A 19,978-nucleotide genomic window follows, 5' to 3' on the forward strand; every position below is an offset into this window, starting at 1 on the left:
CTCCTTACATAGGTTGCCTTGACTGAAAACCTTCCTTTTGCAAAGGCAGTACTCTCACTGCCTCTGTTCCTGAAAACTTTTGGTCCTCTTTGACTACTACCGTATCATATAGTTGTATCGCTGTCATCCAGTAACGCTGCAGAGTGTTTTATTTAGTTTTGGAAAGAATGCTTTGATGGCATTTGCTGCCACCTTGAGTTCTACAATGTTTATGGTGAAGCTTGCTCAGCCCATAGGAAAATCTGCTTACTACAAATGTTGTTACATAAAAAGCCTAAATATCTTTTCAATTATTTGAAGGGGGAGTTGGTTTGGGTTTTTTTGTTTTGCTTTTTTTTTCTCCTCATTCTCAGGTATATACTATTCTGTAAGGAATCTCCTTATCTGCACACCTTCAGCCCAACAAAGATACGTTAAACCTCCAGGCACTACAGAAATATATCCTGCTTTGAGGTTTAAAAAGAAAATGAAAGTGTTTACCACAAATACAGCACAAGCTAGTCTGCTCTGGTGACCTTCTTTGTTTGCTTGTTTGGGGTTTTCTTGGGGGGAAGGGGGGGGGGCAGGGCAGGGAACGGGCACCATTCCTGCATAAATGATTATTACTAACTCATTCAAGAAGACAGAAATAAAACATCAAGAAGCTATCCCCCATGTAATGAGGTTTTGCCCCTTTCAAGTTGAGAAGATATTTTTAGAGAGGGAGAAGGAAAGCTTGGAACAATTGCTTTAGTTGTCAGCTGAAAATTTTGCTACTGAAACCTCATAGAGTGGAAGTTATCTGAACTAAAAGGTCTGTGGGGTTTATTCCCCTCAGTTTCTGTTTGAAAATGAGAATAGTTTTTTGGAAATGATGTTTTAGTATTTGCATTTTATTCCTCTGTGCTATCCAGGAGTTACAGTAGCACCTGAAGTTGTGGATTCCTCCTGTCTTGTGTGCTATAAAGCTCTCTTTCCCTTCTCTGAAGAATTATATAGCCCTGGATGTTAAAATGCTATCACTATGGTTTTCAGGAATAACTATTATCCATTCATACCTTAGGTCACTAAGCTGGCAGAAGATGACTTGCAGAAGACATAAAATGTGCCTCTAGCTGGCAGTTTTTAAAACCTGAGCTGTTTAAAGCTGAAAGATTGACATATTAAAGGGCAGAACTCGGCACAAAGGTAAAATATAAAAGTCTTTCATGCTTTAGTGGGCATTAGAAATGGAAGAAAAACAAGATGTCACCATGCTGTATGAGAGTATTACTGACATTTAAGATGGTTAACAGTACATCCAAGTGAGCTGAAATCAACTCGCTGCAAAGAAAAAGAAAACTCAGGGACTGTGCAGAACATCTTCCACTAATATTTAAATTGAAACTGATTTTATTGCTTTCCTGTAGTAAATACCTGTTAGGTTGGGTGCACAATTAAAGGATGGAATGACTCGAATACTTAAGGAATATTGGCAAGAAGGACCTTTTTATATAATTAAGGGGTGAAAAGCAAGCACAACGCATTAGAATGTACTTTTCTGTCATGATTAAGAACAGTATGATGGTATACTGAAAATGCTCTCCAAAAAAACTGTTATAAATTATGAGGAAGTTATGCATAACATGATAAAGCTATACTTCATCAACTATACAATATAAATTAGTACTTTTGAAAGACTAGGAAAAATTCTTCCTGATCCTATCCATTAACCTTAAGGAAATGCCCAGCCTCCATGTAATTTCTAATTCATGTTATCATTTTTAGTATGGTATAACTAATAAAGCCCATAACTACTATAAAAAATTACAGCTTAACTAATTTCTAATGTCATTCATATTAAACTTTTCATGCTCACTGTTTCTTTGTAGAGATTATTTTCTACAGCACTATCATGCAATCTAACATTTTCAGTATCCTAGAATAACGCAAAGGTCTCTCCCCTGGAGACTCCAAAACTTGTTAATGTTATACAGCCTTGTTTGATAAAATTTTTAAATTTGTAATTTAAATTTATATACTTTATTTAAAAATAAAATTAATATTTAAATAAAATTTAAATAATTTAAACTCCAGTAAACCTGAAACTCTAAACAAGTAGTTTTACATTTCTTTTCCAATTATTTTTTTCCAATTTATCTTCTTGATGAAGGACAGGATAAAATGATGAGACCATTAGCTGTCTAGCTTTACTAGTAATACTGATTTTTAAAAAGACATATTATTGTGTATAACAACAGCAAATCTCTAAGACCACAGGGTCCTCCTAATCATGTACTCACACCTCTATGTGACTTAACTTGATCAAGACTTCAACACAGCACAAGGAGTTCAGAAGTCTTAAAGAATTAAAAGCCTAGACAACAGGTTTCATTTTTATCTCAGCACAAGGAAATACCATGATACTCCACATAGAAAAAATGTATGTATTATAGGCTTCTTTGGCATAATTGTTAAAGAAAACATAGATAAGACTGAAACGACTAGACATAATTCTTTACTAGTAAAGGAATTTACCAGGGATAGAAGCTTGTGCAGATGAGTTTTCTATATACAGCAATTCCACCGGATGCAATCCCAATCATGAGATCTAGGTTATGGAGATCCTGCAAAAGAAAAATACTGTAAGAACACAGATGCAGCTTATGTCATTCCATTTACTTATAAATTAATTTTCAATATTTCTATATTTATATTGCTGTCCTGAGGCAATGTCATGCATGTCTTTCCTTTGATGTTATCTACTAGGTATTATAAACTTTCACTCTCTAAAACACATTGTAATGTTTGCCTTACTATACTAGATATTCCTTAGGTGAGAATTTTGGGAACTGAACACAAATGTCCTGATTCTAAGCTGTTTAGAAGATTAAGTAATTCCTTATTTTTTCTTGAAAAGTCTTACCAACAAAGTCTGGGCAGAAGGTGACCACAATTCTGCATAAGAGCATGCTAGAGGAACACACATGTATGGGAATATTTGATACACTAAACTGAATCCATTATTAACCAAAAACTGTGCATTAGCATAACATGCATAACTGGAAAAATGAATCCATAAATTTACAATCCTTTACAGGTATTGAGATACTCAAAAGGAAACACATGCTTCCATATAAGCAAACACTTGAGTTAAAAGAAGATTAAAAAAAATAAAAAGGGTGGGGGGACATAGACAGGCTGAATCATTGAGTCTAAACCCAAACTGATGTTACAAGTTGCAAATCTTGCCTTCCTATTTCTCTATGATCAACACACAGATTATTACTTAAATTCCTAAACAGAGCTGAACATTGAAATAATCTACATGTAAGTGCAGAACCCATTGGTTAAAACATCAGGTTTGACTCAAAAGTAGTTTCAGACTCTTTCGTAAAGGATGGCCGCAGAGAATGATTGTGTTAAAGCCGTCAGTAGCTCAGCTTCTCCTCTAGATGGCGCTCTGCGCCCAGGTAACACAAGTCTCCCTTGTCTGTCCAGCCCCAAAGTCTTTCTATCGGAAAGGTACAGAAGAATAGAACAGGCAGCGTGTGCTCTAACAATACTGTGGAAAGCCTACAATAAATCCTTTCAAAATAGTTGGACAGAAGCATCATACAGGCATATGAATGAATGAAGCTGAGCCTAATTTGCAATGTGATTTATAAACCTCCAGTGAAATACCACAGCAGTTCGCAGAAAATGAGCATAACCTGTTTGATGTACAGTGCGTTAACAATGAATACTAACAAGATGGGAGGAATACCAATCTTATCAGTGACAGTATAATAAAAGAAAATAGGTAGGTAGCAGCCCATATACATTCAAGGTAGACCGGAATCAGCTGAAATTATTAATAACCTTCAGCAATATGCTGCTCCGACTTTGCAAAGAACTGCTGCTAGAGATGTCGGTTGAATTTCCACTGGAAGATGCTCCTGAACTGCCAGTTCATGCCAGCATAATACAGAAATCCTGAACTGACACTCCTTTATTTTAATATTCTGGGAGAAAACTGAGGTATTTCAAGAGATGAATTGCATGTAATTTAGCTGCCCCTGCCATGATACAGCCAAGGTAAAGCAGGGCAGAAGCCTGGTTTATTAGCCCTTGGAGCTTACTCCAGGCTGCTGCTTTAAAAAAAAATAAAAATAAAAAATCAACAGAGTGTAGAAAAAAACAGCTTTAGGAGAGAAAGGTGAAAACCTACATGATGTAGCCGGAACAAAGGATTAGCTAAACACTTGATAGGGCTTAATTAGGCTAAACTATTTCCTCCAGGATCTTTGTTAGAACAAAGTTCATTCCCCAACCCCGTCTGCCCTGGTCCAAAATACTAATCTCCCATGCCATTTGTTATAATGAATTCTCATAAATTAAACCTAAGCAATACGAAAACAAGAATTTGGACCGGTATAAAAAAAGAAGGTCTACCAAAAGAAAGATGATTTAGCTGTGCACTTATTTTCTTTTCAAAATAGCTATGCTGTTAAATTGCACAACTAAGAAATAACATGCATGTATTTTTCTTTTTACTTGTTTCTTTAAAAAGACACTTATAAAAAAATTATAAAGATAAAAATGATTATGTCAGGCATCTAGCTAAATAGTGATTCACATTTGATTTCATTTACAATTACCATCTAAATTTTTGTAGATATGGAAATAATATTGATTCTACAAATTTCCTATCTTCATGTGTCTGAGAAAAAATGAAAGATGAGTTAAGACCAGACTAATTGTTGAGCAGATGAGATAGGGGTCCAGAGTCAAGTGGATATTAGGAATTCAAGAAATCTCAATATAGTTTTATGGTATTGAACTCACTTGTCTGAGTTTAACACTATTTCATTTTTTAACATTACAATTTTAGCAGTTCAGATTTATCCTCAGAGAAAAGCAGAAGTGTCTGCATGTGAAAACTGAGCTCAGATTAATTCACTAATGGAAGTTTCATGTTTAGCAAGTTGCTAAAAAGAAAGCTCACACTCGACTTCTGCAGAATACTTAACTTTGTACCGTAAGACATTAAAAAGTAAACTAGATACTCATCTGTTCTTCAAGAAACATTACCCCAAAGTATCCCACCTCTTAACCACCAGTACAGGAGCACCAGCTTCTTTAGGCTTTTATTATAAAAAGCAGGTGTCACCTGGTTCCTCTGCCATGCAAAACCAAGGAGGACTAAGAAAAGCACTGGGATGACAAAACTAAAGAGATGATTTAAGAGCAGTACTAAGTTGGGGGAGATGGCAAACATCCCTGCCAAAACTGGGGTTATAACACAGTAGCCTCTGTGAAGCAGCAGCACATTGTGGGGGGAAGGTATCTAACCTTCCCAACAAACTTCAGAAACAGTCTGTTTTAAACTTCAGAAAAGTGTCATTTACAGCCAACATGGGCTACCAATTGCTGAGGAGTAATTCTTCTGCAGAACTGCTGCAGCACAGCCAAAGCACTTTACACATGGAAGACTACCAGAAGACAATATTGAGAGTGGCCACTCATATAATCCAGTGCTGTCACTTTTCTTATAGGCCTTCAGGAGCATCATCAGTGATAATGTGTTGGTTGAAAGGTTTACCTCATGGCATTCAGTCCAGATGATGACTTGTAACACATGTTTTGGAAATACAAAAATCCAGAGACAACCACACCTCTACTAAGCCCCCTTCTCAGCTTCTAGTGATTTACAGCTAGAGGATTTCCTGGATCAGCTTTTTGTATGTTCAATGGACTCCAGTAAACCATTCTTCCACTGAACTGCCTAACTACTCTTGATACCTATTTCACCTTGGTCACCCATTAAAATAGCAGTAATCTCCACAGTTCAGCTGCAGCCATACAGAAAAAGTTCTTTTTGCTTAAACCTGTCTCTTTCTAGGGAGACTTAAGCTCCTTAAATTTTTTACTACTAAAGCAAAAAAATAATAATAATTGTTCATTATTCACATTCTCAATGCTGTTTCACCTGCCGCAGAAGGCTTTTCCTTAAAACATAACACTTACTACTTTGTACTTTTTCTTACTCCTGTACCCGCTTTGACATAAGGAAGGGAGACTAAGAACAAAACTTAACATTCAAATTATAACAAAAAACAGATTTAGAAAAGGTGGCATGACATTTCTATTTTGCTTTCTGTTTCATTTCTAGCAACTTCTAATTGTCTACATGTTCAGTTCAACTGCTAAAAAAACCAGACCATTTCAAGTATTTTCATCATTCAAAATAAAAATTAATTTGGATTGAAACAGCAAGACAGCCTGCATCTTAGCAGCCTGGAATAGAGAAGGCTTTGATTCAGATCTGTACTTTATTTGATTCAAGATCATACAGTTTAGTGTCAGGCAGAGTAGGCGCTCATGATTAATATTCTGACAAGCCATGAGCCCCCAGGTCATTAAATATGAAACAATGCTCTGGGGAAACAACCCAATGAACAAACAAATAAAAAAAAAACTTTAGGTAAATATCTCCAGAAGGTATTTCTATTCAGACAGAGCAGCCCAGCACACTGCAATGAAATTTCATTTAGTTGAAAATGTCTGAACCCACTCTGAACCACCCTCACTACTTGGCACTGACATGACCCCTACTGACATCCTGCATGTCGTTCAGTGGCCTGCAACTCAGGAAGATGTCAGAAATTAAAGAACTTTCAGAAGCAGCATACCATGAATATTAAGAGAATAGCCTCATGGTGTCAGTCTTGGAACTCAAGTTGGTTTATCAAAATACTGGGCTACAACAGAAATTAAAAGGCATAATACACTGATCAAGTTAAGTGCGTATCAGGATATCTGCAGTGTGACAGTAGAGGGTTCTTCAATACAGCAGGCAGGTGACTGATGACCCAATGGACAATGAACCTAGACAAAGTCAAATTTACTAAGATACCCATTTACCATTCAAAGTTAATCACCTCATTAGAAATTGGAAAAGCTTCTACATTGTCAGAAGACGCAAGAACATAAGGATTTCATTCACACATGCTAGATGACTTAACCACAACCAGTGCATGTGAACCACGATATGTAATCACTTTTAACAGCTGTCACATAACAGTTGCCTCTCGATATTCATATCAGATGGTATGAGCGTAGAAAGTTCATATTTTGATCACTTCAATTATTTCCTTTCCTTTGTACTTTTCCCCACCCTTAAAAAAAGGCCTCTACTGTTTGAGCACTGTATTTCATTAATATGAATGTAATTACAGTGGCTTTATACAGGAGTACTTTAGGAATTCTTAGAAATTTAATGCAACACTTTTTTTGCGGTACCATAAAGAAAAAAAGAAGAAAACATCATGCTGAAGGAAGAAAATGACCTTTTCTATCCCTTCCATCATTACAGAAATTGAAAATTTTTTGGTAAAATTTTCAGTGTCAGGATTATTAACAAATCTCAGAAAAACGTTAGCAAAAACAGGAGTCATCTTTGTTTAGGAAATCAAACATCTGCACTACACTTCATTAACTTTTTAGTACAAGATGTATGCCAAAATAATTTGCCATACATAAAAAGCACAAATGGTGACTTGCATGCTAGGACATAATAAAAAAAAAGTATTTGGGGCATTTGTCTCAGACAGCTAGTATAATCAACCAAATCCCAGTAGCCATTGAAATAGTAGGACATGTTTCTTGTCAATGCACGCACGATAAAATCTCTATATTCTTAACACTGTGTTAGAAATTCAGAGAAAGTAAACTCTTAAAAAATCTGTCAACAACAGTATAGCACTAAACAGAGCATTCTTTTTTTATAAGACATTCATAAACTTTAGTAAAAATATTGCCATATTAAAACAATTTATCTTAAAAATAAATTGTTACACTTTTGATGAGATCTAGCTTATTTGATTGAAATTCCAGCACTGATTTATACAGAAGTTACTGAATAATTACTCAACTCTCATTAAAAATTACACACCATAAAGTCAATACTTAAATGCTACTAGGTTTATTGCTGTTAAGATCAAGTCAAGATACATATAAATATTTTTTTTCCAAGTGAAAAATCACAATGTAAACATACTCTACCACTGTGCAACTCCACGCCATAGAATTCAAGCGTTCGAGCTATATTTATGTAGCAGGACTCTGCTTCAGATTGCTTGAGGCCACTAAAAAAGCAGAAAAAAAAAAAACCAAACATGAACCCTAGTCAAAAGTTAAAGACATGACATTATATTTATTCCAAATGCAGAAAAACAGAAGAATCCCACAGCCTGGTGTCTGCCAAATAAACCTCATTAACTTGTGCTAGGAGTTCTTCACTGGTGAAGGCCCTCCTCAGCTCCTCTCAAAAACTGAGCAAACTATACACAACGTTATAATCTTAGCCATTCTGGACCAATTCTTTTTTAAAAACTCGTTAGTATCTGTTTTGGTTAGAGATGAGGAAACAATTGCCCTATAAAAGCCTCCTTTATAGCAAGAAGCTGTATCTGTAAATATTCTATACTGCACAGTCTGTCAGAAGGAAGTAATTCAGAAGAAAAATTAGAAGCAGAAATCTACTAAAAAAATAAGGGGGAGAAAGAAGATTAGACAAGTAGCTCACCAAGGAAAAGCCATCTGAGTTACAGATTATACAAACTGTAAGTCCTAAAATACTTTTTTCTCTCACTGCTAGATGTGAAATGTGCTGCAAGACTTACAAGGATTCTATCTTCTTGTCTTCTAGAAAGCTTCTACAATTCTGACTTTTTTCCCCCCCAGAGACAAAAACCTAAAAGTCCCCACACCTGAAATAAACAGATCATATATCATGATGGAAGGGCTACACGGAGTCTACTAGGAGTTTAAAATACCAAAGAATCCAACAGTAATCCCTGCCTAGCTGGTTCTGCCATGTAGCCTACTAATTATTCATCTGAGACTAATGCAATGTGACCTATAAAGACTCCTTTAGGCATGCTAAAGGGAGTAGCATAAAATTATGTTAATCAAATACAATTTAAGTACAACCTGTAAAAAGTTCATTTAACATTGTGTGAAGAACTCCAGATACAAAGGCATTCCACATAAGGCAGTAATTCTCATTTTTGAAAGGGGTTTTACCTCAAAAGGTGGACATCTATTACTTCCAATTAATTTTCATCCTTTCAAATTCCTGGCCATGAAAATACTCTGCCCTGAAACAGCCACTCTAGGAAGTATTATATCATGCTCTGCAAAACTGAAAGTCACCTTGAACAGGAAAGTCATCGCCAGCAGTGTGGCTTGAGGATGTCACAACATTGGAAAAAAGAGTAAAGACAAAAAAAGAGCTGCTTGTCATAAACTGCTTACTCAGACCTATATCTACAGTGACTACTGTCACCTTGATTTTGAAAAACATTAGTACACCTTATCTCTTATACTGCGTCAGAAAGGCAGAGAAAAAACATAACAAAACAACCATTTTATTATACAACAGTATGCTGAATATGTTTGCAAAAGTATTTCCTTTTTTGAATTGTGATCAAGAATTTTATTTAGAAAGGGGAGAAAAGTCCGTTGCATACCAATGAGATATGCCTGCAAATTTTAATTCTCAATTTCCGTACACCATCTACAGCAGAACGATCAAGCCGTGTGTCTTGAAGCACCAACAAGAAAAAGTACCTCAGCACAGATGCAGGGGTTTTTTTCTTGTTGTTACACCTCCCTACTCAATTAGGGATGAAATGAAACCTTGAGGTCCCTAAGCAGGTGGCAGTTACTCAGTGAGATAAACAGGCAAGAGGAAACCAGTCTTGGTGTCCATTTCCAATTTTTATCGCCCTTAATACACGAGAGCTAACATCACCAGGAATATAAGCATCACAGAAAGTTTCAAAAGCAACCTTCTCCTCAAACTGATGGCTAGATCTAGCAAGCACTATGAAAACATTACCAGTTTGGATAATATCCACACATCCTAAGTCCTCAGGTTGCTTATGTATTAAGAAAAACAAAGAAAATAAAGAAAACCTTGTTAGAACAAACTACATACAGAAAAATCCCCCTACAGATTTAGAGATGAACACAAAAGGAAAATTTCTGAAGCTATACCAGTTCAACGACAACAGTTGCTTTCTCAACAGCTACTTACTTGTCCACTGAATAGTGGCTGATATGAACATATTTATAGAACTACTTTCTCAGATTTCGCAAAGCAGCATGAAAACTAGCTAAAAAACCCCAAGTTGCATTAAGCTACAACATACAGGACATAACATGGCTTCTCAAGTCTATACTGCATTTCAGCAATCCTAGCCTTTTAATTTTCCTTTGTGTAAGTTTCTCAAAGGATAGACACTAAAGAATGAAAAAGCATGGATGTGTATAGGGCTGGCATTGCAATTCTGCAATCCAAGAATGTCAGTTTAAAAGGTATAATAATTTACAGATATCCCATATGGTCTACAGCAAATATTATTTACTCCAGATCAGCAGAAATCTCATTTCAAAACAATACTGTTCTCTTCAAACTGTAAGAAGAAAAATTCTCCCCGTCTTTCCTTCTCAGAAGGCCTGCTAAGCACCAGAACCGCTCTTGTCAAGTATATTTCTGGCACGGTTCTAGTAAAAAACATGTCTCAGATCTAAGTATTCACTATAAATGCCAAAGGAGGATGCAAGAAATACTGCCAGGATATACAATAATTTGCCTCTCCCTACAATCCAAAATAAATAGGTCTGAAAAGCTAAGTTTCAAAACAGATGTTAAAATTATAAGCATTTTCCCTAGTCTGGTCTACTCAAGTATTTTTATTCAGAACTTCAATTACCACCACTTAGATGAATTTAAATACAGCAGTGAAACTTCTCCGTCATCAAGACTTCTCTACCAAAAACTCTCAATGAAAGCATTATCACTGAAATGACCCTGAAAAGAAAGGAGTCTTTCCAACAGACCTGACCACACCTTTGTCTGGATCAATGGTAACTTCTAGTCTTTTCTCTGCAGGACGTAACCAGTTTTATATCTTTGGCTGTGATAGCACTGCACACATCAGTTCAACCTTACCACTTCTAGACCTTCCCTCAGCGGTCTCAGAGACGATTGCTTCCTAAAGACAAGCAGATTTATTCATGTCTGTCTACAAATCTCCCTCTAATACTGAAAACTACAAATTAATTTGGAAAGAGTAGAGGCCTCAGCTGTTGCGTTCCTGAACATGGAAAGTAGTCCAGATTAGTACCTGCAGTTAAGAGTTTAGCGGTTATCTGCCTTTGTCCCCACAGATGAAAAACCCACAAGCATGTTCTGGACTGCCAGGCAGCACACATGAAGTTCAGAACTACTCATTACACCCACTAGCAGTAGAGAAACATGAGGGAGAGGTGAGAGTACTGAAAGATGACAAGAAAAGTTGAGGAATATCAGGGGGAGATGAAAATGGAGATATTTCAGGGTATAAATCAAAGAAACTAGGAAAGTGGGAAACTTGCTCTGCCACAGTAAAGATACAGACAGAGAGAACACGTCCATAGAGAATCATATTTCATTTGCTTGAATACCCACAGAATTTCTTAGGTTAGCATATTTGCATTCAGCTTGCAAGTATCTGATCAACCACTAATTCTAAAGCTGCAGTCTTACAAGAGACACAGCAGTAGGGTTAGAAAGAGTAATTAGCAGTGGACTAGCTGGAATAATCTGTTGTAGCTTTTATAGTACACTCAGGAGAGTGGAGAGAAAGCACAACATTAATTGAAGTGTTTCATGGGTGAATTTTTTCCAATAGACAGACCAAAAAAAATGTATAGGATTTGAAAAATGGTCAAATATCCTTAATCAAAAAAAAACCCCTAACATCCAGTACAGCATTCTAGATGGTTGCCATTAATAATTATAAGGCTAATTGATCTACCAGTGGTTACAGCTAGAAATTTATTTAAATATTTTAACATATTGGCATCGTACTCTGAATATGATTAGTCTAGCAACTACATGATAAAACCAAGTATTTAATTTAATAGAAGCTATATAAAATAAAACCCTGTTGTATTGAAACTACTAAGAATTTGAGACTTCCTTTTGGCACTCTTTTTTCCTTTAAAAACCTCAAGGGGTAAAAGCGAACTGAAAGTTGATGTTACCTGTGTTGCTCGTGTAGTGATTCTACTTTGATAAGAAAATCTTTGTTCTGCTCTGGTATAAAGTTGTAATTTGACAGATATCCTGAATGATGTACTGAAGCGTTATAATCTCCAAGTTGTGCTGTTAGGAAACAAGAAACACATACAGAAAGCGTTCATCGTTAGTTGATTATTACTTCAAAGGAATTCCTTCCCCTCATTAAAACATATATGGGGAAATGCAGAAATTCTGAATTATTTCCCTACAGACAAGCACTGTTGAACACAGGGACTTGTATGACATCAGTGAAGAAAGATTACTTTTTTTCAAAATACACTTACCATAGTGTCAGGTACTTAATAACTCAGTACTTACTTTAGTTACTTACATAGACCCCACTTTTGCATCACAAGCTGCAACATCAACAGACAGGCATTACATGCCATGCCAGCACAGATGTGTAGTGCTTTAACAGAGGATACCAAATTGCTTCAGTAAGAGACAGCAAATTAAATCAGTTTGGTATGTGTTATAGTCAAGTAAATAGATCAGAAATCTTCAACAAGATCTGTCACTTAGAAAGCATCTAATATTCTCACTGTCTGGTAGAAATTGTTCAAACTACCAACTGTGGCTCTGTCCTAACAATTGTTAATCTTGTCTCAGCTGAACATGAGTTACTTAACACATGAGAAATAATTGCTGATTTATACTTAACATTACCAAGCTGCTACCAAAATATGTTTACAGCCAAATAAACAAAAATGTTTAGTTCCTGCAAACTTTATCCTTTCTAACGTGATACTAATCAGTATATATTTCTAAACAGTTACTAGACAAAAGCTAATTCTTATCCACAGTTGTCAGTATATCTGAAAAGAAATGAAAGTATAAATGACCATAAGTTTATAGCCTCAGTCTATGCAAGTTTCCTTCAAAAGCTAGGTCAGCACAAGTTTATATCCTGGGAAACATACCACAAACCTTTTACTTGCTATAAAGATGCAAGCTTTGGGGCAGCAGGGAGGTTGCTTCAAAGTACTTGCCTATGTGCCACAAATTTACCTCGTTTCAATTAAGCAAACAATTCAAACCCTGTATTTCATGAAATCTGATGTACATTTAAGAAAATCACTAGAACCTGTACTAATCTGCTTTTTCCCTAAGGAGCATTGAACAGTTATTATAAAGCACTGAAGCTTCGCAGAAGTTATTTGCACAACTTGTAAACTTGTGTAACTAACACAAAATAAAGCATATAGACTGAAAACAATTCCGCATAGAAAGCCCCTCAACTAAACCAAATTAAAAAGCATACTTTTAGGAACAATACTATTACCATTGTTTTCTAGAAAATGCAAAGTATGGAAGTGTGTTTTAAATGATTCAGGTTGGGGGGGGGGGGGCAGGGGCGAGCTGTTAAAATAACTTACAGCTACAGTACCTATGGAGTATCTGTAATGCAGGAAATAAAAGTTATTTGCCACTTACATATTCAAAAAGCATGATTTCTATGGCCTAGAAAACAGAACTACTGTGATACAAAACAATTCCCAGACAAATGCAGTCCGAAGCTAATATAGTTGCACACCTAATTGTCAGCATCAAGGGAAATATGTAAATAAAAAGTGGAACGATAAACAGTAAGTAATTTATTTTGAATGCAGATGTAATGCAGATGTTCCTGCAACACTTAGCCTTTTCTTTTTAAAGGTAGCCCGAATTTTAAATTAGTTAGCAAAATAGCTGGCAAAAGACTAAATACTTACCATTAGAACCAAAACACATATTTGAACCCTTCTGTCAAATAACATGTCTATGAAGAGAAAAAAAAACCAAAAAAGAACGAAGACAGAAGATCCAGAAGCATAACAAGAAACTGAAATAATTTTTAGGAATATCTACATATTAGAAGTCCAAGTCTCTGCCAAGGCTAAGGTCAAGGCATAACAATAAAAACAAAAAAATAAAAACTTTTTGAATCAAGTAGGTATATCAATAACAGTATAAAAATAAACCCACACAATTTCACAGACAACAGTAGTTAATTGAAGATTTCTTTTTTTATTAGCCATTAACATAACCCACCTTTTTTCTGAATCACAGTCTACATTTTTAAGGTTCGTTGCAGCTAGCCTGAATCACGTTCTTGCCAATGGGAAGAGACCCGATTGCCAGGAGTAAGACAACGCAATTGCCCATTTCAATTCTTTTCGCATTAGGTAAAAATATTTTTTACTGTAGTTTTACCTTCTCTAAAGAGGGCAACTGCTGTTCCTTCATGCATTATGAGGCAGACTCTTCTTGCTCATCTTCCAAATATGAAGGTTGCTCTGGTCTTTTTTCCTCTTCCTCCTAGCTACCTGAGGTCATGTCAACAAGGGGAGCAGTTTAGAGTACTACTTGCTTCTCCAACTCCCCAGCCAACTGTCACAGTTGAAGAGAAATTATAAATGCTGATTAGCAGGCATCATGAAAGTCTAATGATCTTGTGCAGGATTTAATTATTTAAGTAGAAAAAAATAAGTTAGGGCATATCAAGACTCGAGTAAGAAGAAAAAACTGTGAAGTTTCCACTTCTTTACTGGATTTCTCCAGAAGACAGCAGAGGAGCAGTAAATATTAAAGACCTATTTCTAATTGGATTTTCTCCTGACATAGCTTCTGCTCTGATCACATGAGCCAGCACATACTGAGTCAATAAGGACAAAGTTACGGGGGGAGGGGCGGGAGGAAGCATACGTTTACCTTTTTCCATTCTAGCCAACTATTGCTGTTTAATTCATTATAACTGGGAAAGAATATAGATAAAATGAAAGAAAACAGAACCAAGGAGGAGTAAAAAAAATAAAAATCATTTATTTGAGTATCAGATTCTTGCATTTTAGAGTTTTATATCTAATATGGAAGACTTTAAAGAAAAGAACATGATAGACCATTCATTTAGAAGGGCAAATTCAATAAAAAGAGGACGTTTCTTTTATAAGTCTTAGTAAAAGACTTGTGCCAAGTAGCCACAGAATAATTTCTTTTTGTGCAAGAAGGCAAAGGACTAATTAAAAATAATTTTAAAAAATTACACATTTTTATAAGATTCAGATGCAGAGGAAAGGCAGACCATGAACAAGTGCATTTGTGTAGCACTAATGGGTTTCAATAGGAATTCTATAGATACGCATCTTCCATAGAAAGAGAAGCTCCAAGTACCTGATGTCTTGCAGCATGGGGGGAGGCAAGGAAGAACTTTATAGGGGGGAGAACTGACACATATGGAAGCAAAGAAAGCCATTGATGCCAACAACTCTTACAGTAATTACTGATGCTTCATTTATTCAGTGCTTTCTTCCAAAAAAGGATTGGTCAATCAGCTTTGTATTATGGTAAGGCAGTGCTGATCTCATTTCTGTCTTCCACTATCCCAAAGTGAGGGTTCAAGAAAGACAGAGCCAGACTCTTCTTTGAGTTGCAAACCACAAGGATGACGGACAACAAATTTCAGCATCAGAAACACAAAATTGAACTGGAAAGGCCCTGAGCAAACTGACCTGGCTTTGAAGAAGCCCCTTCCAAGTTAGATTTGCCTGTGGTTCTTACTTACATGAAGTTATTTTTGACATCCAATTCTTCTGCTACATAACAAAGTTAATTATTTGTTTGGTTCCAGTTTTAGAAATTAGTTTTGTTGTTGTTTTTGAATGCTAACAGTACCAAAATACCACTATTTCAATCTGGCCCAATTCCCACAGGCAGACCCAGAAAATATAATAGCAGAAAAGATAAGCCTCTAGCTTTTTATAACTTAGAGGTTGACAGATTTCTACTTCCCATATATATGATCTCCTTCAAGGTACAGAAGACAAGCTGGTCTCCAATTCTACAGAGTTTGCTTGTAAACAATAATAAAAAAAATTGTATACAAAGTAATAGTACCAGAACCTCTCTGCATATGGGTATTCGAAGTAACTACAGATGTCAAAGGGCAAATGTATGAATGGCTCAGTAGCATGATGGGAAATCAGTTATCTATAATATGGAAAATTTGGTCCAAAGGAATGCCTACAAAAGCTAGTCCTTGAAAACAGGTTTAATTACAACTTTCTGAAGACCTGAGAATTGTAACAGAACAAAACCAAGTAGTTCCACGCTGAATTCATATCTTTTTGTGGGGTTGAATATTTTAGGTAACACAAAGCACAGAAGTGAACCTAGTTGCCTGTTTTAAAAAGGGAATAATTACAGAAGCAGAACAGGGTCCCAGTGGAACAGAAAATAATCAAACAATAGGACAAGTCTAGCACACAAGTTAGATAACTGATTTAACTGTTATCAAGGAGTAAAAAAATCCTCAGGTATAAAATTGCAATCCAGGATTAAAATACAGTTAGGGTGACTTTGGCCTCCAAATTAGAACAGCAATAATGACTGATCTGCTGAGATGAGAGTGAAATATAATATTAAAGGCTAATGATAAATTTATCCTCATATGAGCACTGAGGTACAAAAAGAAAAGATCCTTCCTAATCTGTACAGCTCAATCAGTTTAGACATTTCAAGCGATCACTTCTTGGCACAAATAGAGAACAGAAGAAAGATGACGCACAGTGTAGCACAAAGTAAAGCAGTTACTGTTTCTCAACAGTAACTATAAAGTATTCAGGTATAATGCTTCTGGAATCAGAAAATAATCCATTATAGCAGAATTCAGTTTCAAAGCACCACCATAAAAATGCAGACACTTAAAGAGAGACTAAAAAGGAGCACTGAAATGAGCAAAATCCATTTAGATGTAGAAATTAAAGACACCATGTTGAAAATAGTTACCAGAGAGACAGTTCAGAAAGGACCAAAACCTTCCTGAGTGGATGTCGGGAGAAGGAAAGGTGTTTAAACAAGTGGAACCTGTATCCAAATAAGGATGAGAGCACAAACTTTAATCCACTCAAATAAGTAAGCAAGTATGATGTCCCTACTGGACAAGAAGAACTAGCAATCATGGGGATAAAACAAACTAGTTTTGTAAAAGGAAATAATGCTTCACCCTCAAAAGCCCTTAAAAAAGATTCAATCTAGAGATGTCTGTAAATAGCTGCTTATGACCACCTATGACAAGTGGTCACTTTGTGGTAAATCAAAATGAGAAATTCGGCTTTAACAACAAAGAAACATTTGTAGAAAAAAAATGCCAACTACACACACACAATGGTGGCCTCCAAGTTATCTATTACCACTCTCAAATGAAAAAGGAGTCATCGTAACATTTTTTTATTTAAATAAATAAATAAATAATTCAGCAGCTCAAACCCTAGCCACAGTTAAACAACAACCACAACAAAAAAATTCACAAGAAAAAAGAAGAAACAAATTAAAAAATATAAGTTATACTGAGTTGCTATTTCTGTATCTCAAAACCAACATGTACTTCAGAAACCATACAGTCACAATCAGAAAAAGTATTGTGAAAAGCAAAGCATAATCCAAAGGACAAACATATTAATTTTGAAAAAGTATGGAAATAAAAGATTTAAAGGAATAGCCATCAGTACTCCCAAAACATTAAGAGGTTTTGCAGAATTAATGCATCTTAAAACTACTCTGATCTTCTGTCATGTAACGTTGTCTCTCAGCATACACTCAGCACTACTACTCATGATAATGAGTATTGTACTACATGGACCTTGACCTGCAGTAACTAGGAAGGGGAAAAGTTACGTTACACCAAAATATTTAATAGGGTTATTCACCTTAAAAATACAGAGGAACAGTGCCAAGCCTATGAGGCTCTGTAGAAAGTCAGCTCCTTCAGCTACAGCACTGGCCAACATGCCTACCTGGGGTTCTCCACTTCCAGAGATTACAGCATTGTACCCTGTTTTGAAGTGTTGAGATTCAAAAAAAATCACTTGTGGCATAGCAGAACACCACCAGACATACAATGCTTCAAGTAATGATATCCTGAAGTGACTTCTGTATTGCCTAGCACAACTGTAAAATATAATTAAGGGAAAACAGTCCAAAACAGCTGGAGAGCTACTGTCTTAGCTCTCTTACCAGGACAGTCTTAGAACAGCTAGCAAACTCAAAGGCAACAATCTAGACCACAGTGAACCATGTGGAAGAAAATGGGTGTGTATTTCAACTAATCTTTCCAAGCAGATTCTTGTATTGGGAGTTTCATTGCCATTGCACAGGTAACGCTCTGGTACTGCTGACAACAAGTACTGTAAAACATGATAAAAAGGTACCTGTGACTGAACAGCATTGCTACAGGCTTCAGAAGAACAGGTGGGACAAACACACATCTTCAGACTACCCAACACATCTGGTAAATAATTTCAAACACTTGAAATTCAGGTCAAAGGTTTTTTTATTCATCCACTCTGATTTTGGTTTTGGGGCACGAAGACTAGAGGTGCCCTGGAGAGTAGCAGAACCTGCATGACCTCTGAGCAAATCTCTCAGCTTACATGACGTCCTTCTGAGCACTTCACAAAACATAGGTGTGGAGCACATGGAGAAAAAAAAACCTACATTCTAGCTTTGAAGAGAGGCAGGTCTCCATAAATTAGCAAGTCTGAGGTTTCAGTGTAACCTCTGAGAAGACAGAGGAGATCAAAATGAAGGCAAGTGAGAAGAATCAGGCAAGAAGTTGATAGGCAGTTACGTGGTGCAATTTTCACTGTGGAGCTGCTGTTGGATGTTCCTCTGAATCTTACAGCCCACCTCCTCTGGGATTCTCAGCCTTCTGGCATTCCTGAAATTCTAACAAACTCACTTTAGTTTCTGAGGAACCTGCACACTAAGCTCAGCTTTCCTCAAATCCTCACCCTCACCACCCTTCCTTTTCTTAGAAGGGGTTAAAGGTCATTTGAATCCCAAGTAACCAGTCAACCCCTTCCTGAACAAACTCCCAATGACAGACAGCAGCGGGCTAGAGAAACCTCCCGAGCTGAGCGGGGAACAATATCACAGGAGACAGAGGAGATATGAGAGAGACCCCAGTCATAATGAATCACTGAGCAGCTGATGCTCAGGAAGAAGAAAGCTTAGAAGTATTCATAACATCTTTTGTTGCTTTGGTGCTGTGCTTTAGGTTCAAGTCAAACCTAGCAAAGGATTTACGCACATAAGAGCATATTTCCACCAAACCCATGGGGCTCCTCACATACCAACAGTTAGTAATTTAAATACTGTTCTGGAAATGAAAGATTACTACATGAAGTGACAGAAAACAAGCGTTGCTAGATTAAGCTTTGTGACTTTTTAAATAAGAAAAAGCAGTACACATACTGCATGGGTCCTTTATTTAATTTTATAGAGAATAGAACATTCCCTTTTTTACACTAGTAAAAATCCAAGATGAATGATTTATTATTAGATCGGGTTTTGAGTACAAGAGTATCCTTCAGACTTAACTATTTTGGATTTATTTGAAATGCACCTTAAGTTCTCATTAAAAAGAATTTTCAAAATCCAGGGATCATTTCTATCACAAACCACATTTACTGATAATAAACTAACAACTCATTCCTCAAGTGTCTGAGCTGTATTCGTCATCAAGTTTAGTCACATGCTATTTAGACACAGTATTCACACCCACTTGTATTCCCCTGTAACTTGGCTCCAGGAGACACACAGGGTGTGCCACAGCGGTGCAGAGTAACGTCAGCACTTTATTTCAGAACCGCGGTGCTGAACCCAAACGCCTGTGCAAAGGGCCATACAGAGAAGCAGCACTCCAGCAGCGCAACAGACACCACCACCACCACCTGTCCCTTTGCAAAACTCAGACCTGGGAAGGTTAATCATACAACTGCCACATGTGAAAAACAGTTCAAAAGAAAGAGCAGTAATACCAAACATCAGACCATGCGCAATGAAAGACACCTGCCTCAACCCTCCTGCCAGTGACAACTGCTCCACCTTTTAAACAAATAACCATAAGGGTGTCAGGCAATGATTATT

General features: G+C 36.5%; 1 protein-coding gene across 3 annotated transcripts in view; it reads right to left on the reverse strand.

Moving 5' to 3' along the window:
- The window catches only part of PTPN3 (protein tyrosine phosphatase non-receptor type 3), a 106,210-nt gene that overhangs the window by 69,596 nt on the left and 16,636 nt on the right, over positions 1-19,978 (reverse strand). For 2 of the 3 annotated variants that reach the window (XM_040586815.1, XM_040586814.1), the window contains exons 7-9: positions 12,037-12,157; positions 8,000-8,087; positions 2,497-2,585 (exon numbers count right to left, since the gene is read on the reverse strand). In XM_040586815.1, the coding sequence (XP_040442749.1) occupies positions 2,497-2,585; positions 8,000-8,087; positions 12,037-12,157 (298 nt within the window). Of the gene's footprint in view, positions 1-2,496; positions 2,586-7,999; positions 8,088-12,036; positions 12,158-14,266; positions 14,373-19,978 lie in introns of those variants that run through there. The other variant, XM_040586816.1, reaches the window with a different exon arrangement.

This window comes from Falco naumanni, chromosome 3, assembly GCF_017639655.2.
Source record: "Falco naumanni isolate bFalNau1 chromosome 3, bFalNau1.pat, whole genome shotgun sequence".
Lineage (NCBI taxonomy): Eukaryota > Metazoa > Chordata > Aves > Falconiformes > Falconidae > Falco > Falco naumanni.